Source organism: Dipodomys spectabilis, unplaced genomic scaffold, assembly GCF_019054845.1.
Source record: "Dipodomys spectabilis isolate Male_0828 unplaced genomic scaffold, ASM1905484v1 ptg000054l, whole genome shotgun sequence".
Classification (NCBI taxonomy): Eukaryota; Metazoa; Chordata; class Mammalia; order Rodentia; family Heteromyidae; genus Dipodomys; species Dipodomys spectabilis.
Window position 1 is genome coordinate 30599443 of NW_024870731.1, and position 10568 is coordinate 30610010.

Here is a 10568-nt window from a genome sequence, read left to right on the forward strand (position 1 = left end):
TCATTCACACTGTCATTAATTATTGATATTCCCTTGCTTAAATCTCCACTGGCTGCTCATTCCAGTCAAGGAGAAAATAATCAAGAGTCCTGCTTGACCAGCAAGGTCTTGTATTATTTCCAGATTAATCACCTTCCCTCCCTCCTTCTCTTACTTTTATCATCCTTCTTTCCTGTCCAGCTTCCAAAGCCATAAAATCTTAGCACAGTGAACTCCCCATACTGGAATGCTCCTCTGAGGTTTTGCAGGCCTGCTTTCTTTCCATTATTTTAGTCAGCTCAAAAATCTCCTCCTCAGAGACATCCTTGACTGGTGATTCTAAGGGAGAGTTTCCACCCCGTTCTCTATCCCAGTATCTTGCATTAAAGCTGCAAGGCAATTACCCTTGTCAACTTTTCTTCTTAACATCTACTGAGGGTAGAGCCTGTCCTCTGCCCTAGAAATGTAAGGAAACCGAGTCACGAGAGAATCCAAATAAGCGAACTCCATACACCATTATTTGGGAGTGAAGGAGGGAGGGAGTGATTTGGAAAGGGCAAGCAAGTCTCCTTCAGCCTTGCTGAAAGAGAGACGGTGCATTCCCCCTTACCACTAGGGTCTGTTTAAATACACAGCAGAAAGTGTGAAGTCAGGGGTAGAGGAAGATGGAAGTGGGGTGAGATGGAGGCAGGGTGGGTGAGCGATGTTATTTTGACCGAGATGTTTGGAGTTTTCAAGAGCCTCTGTGTTTATCAGGGATGTCTGCATCCGATGTGGCCTTGGTCTCAAGGCTCTCTTGCCAGATCACTGGGGCATTTGTTCAGGGGAAAGGGGAAGGGAGATGAGTCAAGGTGGTCTGCAGCAAGGATGGGTCTAAGTTGTGGCTGTTAGCGTGGAGATGAGTTCTTTATGGTCAGTCGTTTTCCATCCAAAAGCACATGCAGGAATGGGGTGACAAAACAGAAAGGCCCATAGTAAATATGGGCTTTTTAACTTATCTGAAAGTATAAGGAATAAACATATTTTCTTTACAAATGACCTGATTTATGGTACTCCATGGTAGGCAGGCAAAGTAGGTTAAGATTGTGCCCTTATTTGTGTTTTTATATAACGTCTGAGGGCATGTTTTGTATTTTTTGTATTTTTGTTTTTTTATTTTGAACATACTGTACAGAGGGGTTACAATTACATGGGCAAGATAATGAGTACATTTCTTATCAAGCATTACAGCCTCCTCCTTTGTTTCCCCTTCACATCCCTTCCCAGCCTCCCCCACCCCACCCCCATGTTTTGTATCCTTAAAAGCAAGCTGGGCTCAGGTGGTTCATGCCTGTCAGCTTAGCTACTCAGGAGGCTGTGATCTGAGGATCAGGATTCAAAGCCAGCCTGGGCAAGAAAGTCCATGAGACTCTTATCTCCAATTAACCACCAAAAAACCAGAAGTGACACTGTGGTTCAAGTGGTAGAGCACTAACCTTGAGCTGAAGAGCTCAGGGACAATGCCCAGGCCCTAAGTTCAAGCCCACAACCAAAAAAAAAAAACAACAACAACAAAACTAAAAAACCAAAACAAAAACAAAAAAAAGCAAAATATCATTCTAGTTGTTACCTTTTCCCAACTTCATTTTGGTTAGTACTTAACATACAGGAATTTCCTATGTTTACAGAATAAAAAGACTCTCAAACTATGCTAGTCATAGAAATTAACAATTTTAAATGTGCATTAATGTGGCTTAATTTTTAAGCTAGACATTAAACAAAAGCCCTTTTAGAAGTGAGAATCATCTGAGTGACAGCATTTGCATGGATTCATATGCACGCATTGTAATAGAGCACTTGCAGACCTAGGCTCCTCCAAAGCAACATTTTCCTTCCTTGGCCCCTTGGTTTCTTTGCCTAGCATGTGTTTGAGTTCAAGGTGGTGGGGAGGGGAGGGGAGGTTGGGGGGAAAGCTCATTCATTTATAAATTGAACACAGGAATATTTTGGAATTATTATAATGTTCATGGCATGAAATTAATTTTTGAACAAGTGAATAAATGGCCTTTGCCTAGCATTAAAGCAAAGTCCAGTAGATTTATGAATGTCAATAAATACAAGAAAGAGTCTTGCTTTTCCCATCTCCTTGTAAGCATGGAGATCAGGAACAAGATGGCACTTCAATCTCTGCATGAGATATGAAGGAAAACTTTAAGAATATGGGACCTTAGTTGCTAGGCTCTTTTCCAGTATTTTGGATGATTCGTTGCTTATGTTTACTAATTTTGGCTAAATTATAACCTGTATATTCAAGATGTGAAGTCACCACTTTGCTGCACTAAAGGTACACGGAGATAATTGTGTTCACTTCCTGCCTGTGACAGGCAGTCTTTCAAAAGATAAATTACTTCTCTTTCACTATTCTTAAGTCCACATCTTTAATTCAAATGATTGTTATCCTGAATTTTCACATATGTCTAAATAAACATACCTATGTGTATTTGTGTGTAGATAGACAGATGACAGATAGAGAAACAAATCCAGGGCAGATAAGTGACAGACAAAAGATAAATCGATAAGCTAAGCTTAGAGAGATAAGCTGGATGACAATGCAGCACTGCTTTTGGAAAACTAGTTTTCTGGAAACTCTATTGGATGATGTTTGAGAGATGCAAACTCCTAGAGCAGAAGCTACATGCTGACAGCTTGCAGACTGCAAAAGACCCACAGAACCTGGCTTTGTTTATCTTGCATGGTATTTTATTGTTGTTTTTTATTGTGAAAATACTGTACAGAGGGGTTACAGTTACATGAGCAAGATAATGAATACATTTCTTATCAAGCATTGTACCCTCCTCCTTTGTTTCCCCTTCCCATCCCTTCCCATCCTCCCCCTGCCCCCCTACCCAATCCTCCCCCCCCCCCCTCCCCCCCCCCTGCACTGAAGTTGTAAAGTTCGTTTTCAACGTAACGACTTGTACATCTCATTGTTGCAATGGGTCCACCTGTATCCCTATTTAAACGATTTGTTTTTTCCCTTCCCCTCCACAAATTATACCGACATCAAATACAGTGAAAGCAGGGGTTATACCGTGGGGGAGGGACATACAAAGCAACAATCTTATAAATGTGTTAGAAACAATCGCATGAAAGAAAAAAACATTTGAATACATAACTTAGGGTTCATTTCCCTAACATCAACTTATCTGACCTTTTCTGCTTGACTCAGACATATACTAGTTATTGCAAATAAGGGAAACCATGGGACCTATCTTTCTTTTATTGTTATGTTTGATTGTTACTTAGTCTTTAACATTTGGAAGATTTCACATAGAAGTCCAGATTTCTACTTTCTTCTGAAAATCAGGAGATACTATAGAAGAACAATTGTGTGCAATTCAGACCCTGGTGATGCTGTCATTTTGAACCGTAATAGGCAACGGTTTTAGGGCTCCTTCCTATCCCTTTAGCTGATGTTTCTCTTCCATATCAAATCCCGTAAGGGACAATACTCAGTCTCAATCCTCTCATGTGTGAGATGAGGACAGCTCTATTGTACCCCAGGTTGTTAGAAGGACCCAAATAAAGAAAAAAAATGCATTAAATCCTATCAAAACATTCCAAGGTAGAAACTAAGCTCTCAACAATATTGCTAGCGTGAGTCATGTTTTGAAGAAGTAAAGAAACACAGAAATAATGGAAAGTCATTCTTATAACCTCACAAAGCCGGTAGCCTATTTTCCAAGCATCAGAAAGTGGAGTAAATACTCTGGTCACATAGCTGATATCTAGCTGAGCAGAGATTTAAAACCATGTCTGCCTGGCTGCTCATGCTGTGGTCATCTGCTATACCAGTTTGTCTTTTTATTTTTTTATAAGCCAACCCATGTACTTTTCTCTTAACAGCACAAAATGGAAGACATTTATGTTTGAAACTAACTCATCCTGATAATTCCCAATTAAGATGTTGTCATCTAGCATCTGGCTCAATTTCCTTTTATGAAATATTATAAACATAATTTGAGTGTAGCTTAAATGAAGTGTCCAAATGAGATAAAACAGGTCACCTGGGAAATTAGATTTTATAGATTACAAGAATTCAATGCCTAAGTTGTACCTAATGGACATAATTTTTTAAAAAAATTCTTCAGGAAATGATTAGTCTATCACTTTTATCATTATTTCTACACTAGAAACTACAATATGGAGTAATTAAAGTAAAAATAAATAACATAAACTTCACTCTAGGAAATAGATCTCTTCAACAAGGAAAACACTGAAGGATCTTTAATTCACTTTCACTTTTTTTCTTCTCTCTTGTTTTAAGAAGATTCTACTTAAAATATCTCTTGATAAAAAAGAAGTTAGAGGATTGTGTAGCCCTATAGCTTTTTGAAGGAAATCATTCTGACAGCACTTTATTTTGTATCTACTTGTATCTTGAAACAAAATCTTTTAAGGAGATGAGTTCTCACTATTTCATTTAACTGCTGGGCAAGTGGGCAGAAGAAATGACTTTGTTAAGTTAAAATTTTAAAAATAAGAGTAGAAGTAAGATGGCATTAAGAATATGAGTGGAGGGCTGGGAAGGTGGCTCAGTGGTAGAGCGCTTGCCTTGCATGCATGAGGCCCTGGGTTCAATTCCTCAGCACCACATAAGCAAAAAGAAAAAAAAAAAAGAATATGAGTGGATCTGATGGTATGATGAATTTGGAGGTGGTAAGCTTAACACTGCAGGGAAATAATTCTTTAGCAAATGGTGTCCGGAGAAGTCACTGAATTATCTTTTCTTTTGGAACATGTAAGGGAATGATTAAATTCAAGAGATGAGAATTACACAACCTGTGGTTCAACCCCAGCTCTTCCACCGCCTATTTTTTTTTTTTTTTTTTTATCATTTTAGGCAAGTTACTTGAACTCTTTGTAGGCTTTATTTTCCCACTGGCAAATTAATGATAAGAACATTGTCATTATGACTCAGCATAGTCATAGATAATTGTCACTAAACACTCTAAATGTTGTTAATATATTATTATTATTTGGGAGTTATATAACTTTTCATAGATCTAGCTATTAGAATCTTCTATGACCTTACAAAACACTTTTAAAGATTTCAATTACTCAAAAGCAGTCACTTTGCAATGTTTTTTTTAAATTTAAAAAATATTAACATAAACTAATAGAAGAGGGTTTTGGCGAGTGCTTTTGGCGGGCTTTACTATGCATTTGTCACACTGTATCCTATATCAAGTGTACTTCTGTAATACACACTCGTTATAATTTAAGATTATTGCCATGCCAAAAAAAAGTCACAACATACTTATTTAGATAAAAGATCAAATCGGTTTCCTTTAAGAGACACTAATGGTGTTCATAAAAATCCAAAGATTATAAAACCAAGCCTTCTAGTAGATAATCACACATTTAAACCTATTTTCGAAAAGGGCCCGAATTTGTACTCATCGCAGGAGAACATATTGATTTCTGTGTATATTTCAAGCAGCTGCCTATGCATGCTGTTGCCCCCAGCGGACATGGCTCTCCCCTGGGAAAGTGGCTTCTCTAATGCAGTGAATGGTGATTCTATTTGTAGACATCATTTTCCTATTATCTGCTTTTCTTTCTGTAATCACATCATTTAAATAATCATTTAAAAATGTTTCACTTCAGAATTACTTCGTCTTCTTGGCTTATAAAGGAGAAATACCTACAGTGTTATAAGACCTTCAAAGGGGAGATATAGCTGAATTGAAAATGGGTAGTAAGTCTTACCAATAAAGAAATCTGCTGTAACATAGAGAATAGGGAACTTCAACACCAAATACTCTGGGTTCTACATAGTCACATTCAGACCACAGGAGCATAAAATAAAAAGATAATGAGAAGTTCCAAAAATCATTTGAACTCCTGGAGCATATTTCCCTCCTTTCCACATGTTATCTCTTACTTATCAACTAATGTACAATTTTATGCCAAGATACAAAAAAAAAAGTCAAGAGCAAAAAGACTTACCCTCTTTTAGCCAAGAAATGTTATTTTTGTCATTTTCAAAGTGTTCAGCTGTTCTTACTTTTATCTTTTCCAGCTCAGTTTCTGACATCTAAGGGGAAGCAGAATTTGGGATATAAAAATGCACTAGGAACTCTAATTTACCACATTGGTTTTTATATTTAAAGACAGCTGCCATATTTTTAGAAAAAAATTCTCTATAATAATTCAATTTACTGTTTAGAGTTGCATTTTATCCCATTGTGTTCTGTTAAAACCTTGACATGGAGAACTAAAGTCTGTATGACATAGCAACATAACATTTCATTGTTCAGCAGCAAAGATTGCTATACAATTTTTAGGTTTTGAATGTGAAAGAATAACAGATTACTAACTAACAATACCTGGGTTTGTAGCAAACAAATAATCAATTGCTCTTTCAGTGTTTTTTAAAGCATAATTTGTAGGAATACATGCAGCAAAATAATATACAAAGATATAAACAACAATAAAACCCAGAGAGATATTTTTTTTCTGGAAGAGCCTTACTTCCCAAGCCAGTTCAACTTGAGCTCCCAGAGGAGCTGAGGAAACATTCAAAGCAATGAACTTGACTTTCAAAGCTTGCTTACCATGGATGTTGCATTGAATGCCATGGAGGTAAGTGCTTACCTGTATGTTCCAAAAAGAGGAGAGCCAAGGTGTGGGACTGGGGTGCTGTGAGCTGTAGTCTCCCTGGTCTCTCGGTGTCCAGCATTCCTTTACCCTGACAGAAGTAAGCAAAGAAGCAAACACATTCCCTCCCTGGGTGGTGCTAGATTTGTATTGCTGCCAGGAGCATCTAACTTGCAGAGGAGAGCTGTGGTTTTCTTTTCTTTTCTTTCTAAGGTAATATAAAGCCTGTGGTTCAAAACAATAAAACCTCCTCCAGGCGAGCATTTATTTATCATAGGGTGAAAATAATGAACTCTTTTCAAATGAACCAAGTTTTCTTCCTTCCCTTCCTTCCACACCCGCCATTCATCACTTGGGATTAATATTTAAAAGATGTACAAAAATATATTGAAGGATATATATGGACTGTTTGGCTTACAACAAAAATGAGAAAGTAGACTTTGTAAGCTACATTATCTGCAAGTTCATTTTGTAGCGGTTACTTTGAAAAGCATTTTTGTAACATTGGTAATAACAATAAAACATTTCAAATTCTTCTCATTATTATTATTCTTTTTTTTTTCTGTTCCTGGGGCTTGAACTCTGGGCCTGGGCCCACACCCTGAGCTTCTTTTGCTTAAGGCTAGAGCTCTTCCACTTGAGTCACAGTGCCACTGTCAGCTTTTTTGGAGATAAGAGTCTCATAGACTTTTTTACCCAGGCTGGCTTCAAACTGTAATCCTCAGGTCTCAGCCCCCAGAGTAGCTAGGATTATAGGCATGAGCCATCAATGGCCAGCTCAAGTTCTTTTGATTATCTGTAGATATTCCAAAAAGGATATAAAATATAATTCCAAAAAGCATTTGGCATTAGGTACTCAGGAAAAGCTAATCAATTTTTATAATGAAAGATTAAAAATAAAAAGCATAACCTGTAGACATGTTCACTATTCCTAAAAGTTGTCATTTTTCTCCTCATGAAAAATGTTTATTTATTTTTCCCCAATGGTTCACTTCCTCCACTGTCTTTGTCTGACCAATGTCATCATCTGATTGCCCTGTATTTATTTCCTCCCCATCCCAACTTCATTTCCTCTTGTACTTTCCTGCCAGAATTATCACCTCGATCAGCCAATTTCCGTGTGAAAACAACCTTCCCTTCCCACGGTAAAGAGTAAGATAAACGTCCTCCTGCCTTAATAGCCGTGCAAGCTCTTGAATAGTCAGATCTCTGTGGAGTATTTTCCACCCCCAATCAAGATTCTGTGGGAATTCCAGCCAAAGTACTGGATCTGCTGGCCTGTCATTGACAATCTTAGAAATGTTTTCTCAAAATTCTGCCTCATCTCTACGTCAAGACTGACTTAGAATCAACCTTTCCTTCTCTGACTCCACCTGCATCTCTTCACCAGGATCTTCCACTTAATCCTTTCTTCACACACACACACATACACACACACACACACACACACACACACACACACACACACACACACACACACGGATCAACTTCTGTGGCAGTATGTTATGGATCTCGCTCAGCATTTGACCTGATTGCCCAAAATGAAGGCGGTGTCAGAAAACTGGGGATAGTGATTTCCTTTGCTCCCAAACCATAGAGTATCTTGATCACCATGTTCCTTCCATTTGCCCCTTTCCTACAGTTAGTGTTTTTATGTCCTTCTTCCCATGTTTGAGGACATCATCTCATTATCTCAGCAGGTTAATCATTGTCCTTTGGAAAAGCAATCCTTTCCAAAATGTACATATTCTTGGAGGAGAAAGATAACAAGAGTAAATCAAAGATAACAGAGGGGTTAAAGGAGATCTAAGCTGAAAATAATGGGGAGAGAACAATAGGTGTTAGAATCAAATCCTGAGTCACAGACATCTCTGAACATAGTATCTTCTCTAGTTTATTTGCAGTTCTGTTTTAATATTAGGCCATATTCCTAATAGTATTCATCACTAGAAATGATGTTGGCTTTCATCTCCAAGATGATTTGGATCTCTGAATGATATAAAAAAATCATCCCTCAGACAAAGAAGTCAGGCTGCTGCTTGAGCATGGGGTGACCCCCGGCCCCGTGGAAGCCTTTGCAAGATGCTGTGATATTTTTCATGTATGTTATATATCCATATAAGCGGACTAGCTTCCAGTTTTCTCTCCCAAGAGCATCCCAGTTCCTCAAATCTTCATAGGCATTTCTCCATTTGGTGATTATGGATTTTTTTCATTATAATTTATCCCTTTGTGATTCTTGAACTGTAGGTGATTTCTACTTTTATTCCTTTTACAATGACTAGAAGATGATTATTGGAAGCCTAGTATTAGATTTCAAACTTTAGAATCCCAATCTCTCTTTCTCTCTCTCTCTCTCTCTCTCTCTCTCTCTCTCTCTCTATATATATATATATATATATATATACATATATATATATAATACATTGCTTGTCTTATGTCTCAATATCTCTACTTCCTGATCAAAATCTGGTCCAGAAATAGAATCTTTAATGGGCGAATTACCATGAAAGCAGAAGACAAGCTGAGCCAAGAGAAAAGCCTGCAAGGTTATCATATTTCATGTTCTTATTTCTGTTAGTTAAAATAGGATTGAATTCAGGAAGCTAGGGGCTTCCTAACAAATAATACACACTTGATTATTTGTTTTATTTATTTGTTTAAAAATTCGACATTATTTTATGATGTTTCAAAACAATAAATACGTGTAAAATGGAAGACTAATCAATATGTAAATATAGATATGTCGCCAACTGAGGTCATTAAAGTTGAAGACTATAATTTGTGGAATATAGCTCTTTGAAGAACTAGTGGGTTGAATCCAAATACATATCAAATTCTGTAGCAAGGTAAATTGTTCCTGAAAGTATTCATTCTGTGGTAGTATGGAATCTCTAATATTTAGTAAAATCTTTTCAATAGCTTTTCTAATAACCAATATATGTTTACCTTGAATCAATTATTTTTATATTCTATGGAGTTATTTTTACCCACTTAAATTTAGGTTGCCAATGAGAAATGATATGAAAATAAACATTGAAATGACCCTTGCTGGTGAGTTTATGATGAAATGTCTTAGATCCTCTAGGGGTTGCAAAATGCATTCTTAGCTTGATGTAGTCCACGGTTCCACTTCATGAGATAGAAAATCACTTTTTAACCGCATAGTGTCAGTTATGTATTCCTTTATACTATTTTTATATTCTTGTATTTATAGTTGTCATAATTTCATAAGCAATGTGTACATGTGTGTGCCTATGTCTGTATGCATAGATAGAGGATAGATACAAACAGAATGAAATGGGAAGGAAGAGAGGAAATTGGTTGTCTTATAAAGAAATTAAGAGAAGAAAGTCACTTTTATGTTCACTCACAGGCTGTCTTTAGGTAGATGAAAATTTCTATCTGATTCCATCCCTCTTTAGCCTATAGAGCTTTCTTCAGTATTTCTTAGAGCACAAGTCGTTTGGAAACTCTCTTTCTTCTTTCTCTCTTCCTTTCTCTGCCTCTCGCTGCCTCTGTCTTCTCTCTCCCTCCCCCTTTCCCTCCTTCTTTCTTCCCCTCTTCTCTCTCTTCCTTTTTGCTCCTCTTTTTTTTTTTTTATGCCTCATATATCTTTTTCCTTCTCTCTAGCCAATTTACATTTTTTTTTGTCATGGGGCTTGAACTCTGGGCCTGGGTGCTGTCCCTCAGCTCTTCAGCTCAAGGCTAGCGCTCTACCATTTGAGCCACAGAGCCACTTTCGGTTTTCTGGTGGTTTATTAGAGATAAGAGTCTCCTGGGCTGGCTTTGAACCACAATCCTCAGATCTCAGCCTCCTGAGTAGCTAGGATTACAGGTGTGAGCCACCAGCACCTGGCTTCCAATTTACATTTTCTTTCTTTCTTTCTTTCTTTCTTCCTTCCTTCCTTCCTTCCTTCCTTCCTTCCTTTCTTTCTTTCTTTCTT

The 10568-nt window shown here is 37.4% G+C and overlaps 1 protein-coding gene across 1 annotated transcript in view; it reads right to left on the reverse strand.

The window, feature by feature from the left end:
* Mdfic2 (MyoD family inhibitor domain containing 2) overlaps nucleotides 1–6790 on the reverse strand; it is a 92147-nt gene extending 85357 nt beyond the window's left edge. The window contains exons 1-2 of the mRNA XM_042680267.1: nucleotides 6619–6790; nucleotides 5971–6058 (exon numbers count right to left, since the gene is read on the reverse strand). Of these exons, the coding sequence (XP_042536201.1) occupies nucleotides 5971–6058 (88 nt within the window). The 5' untranslated portion in view covers nucleotides 6619–6790. The remainder of the gene's footprint in view (nucleotides 1–5970; nucleotides 6059–6618) is intronic.
* Between the last annotated feature and the right edge of the window lie 3778 nt (nucleotides 6791–10568).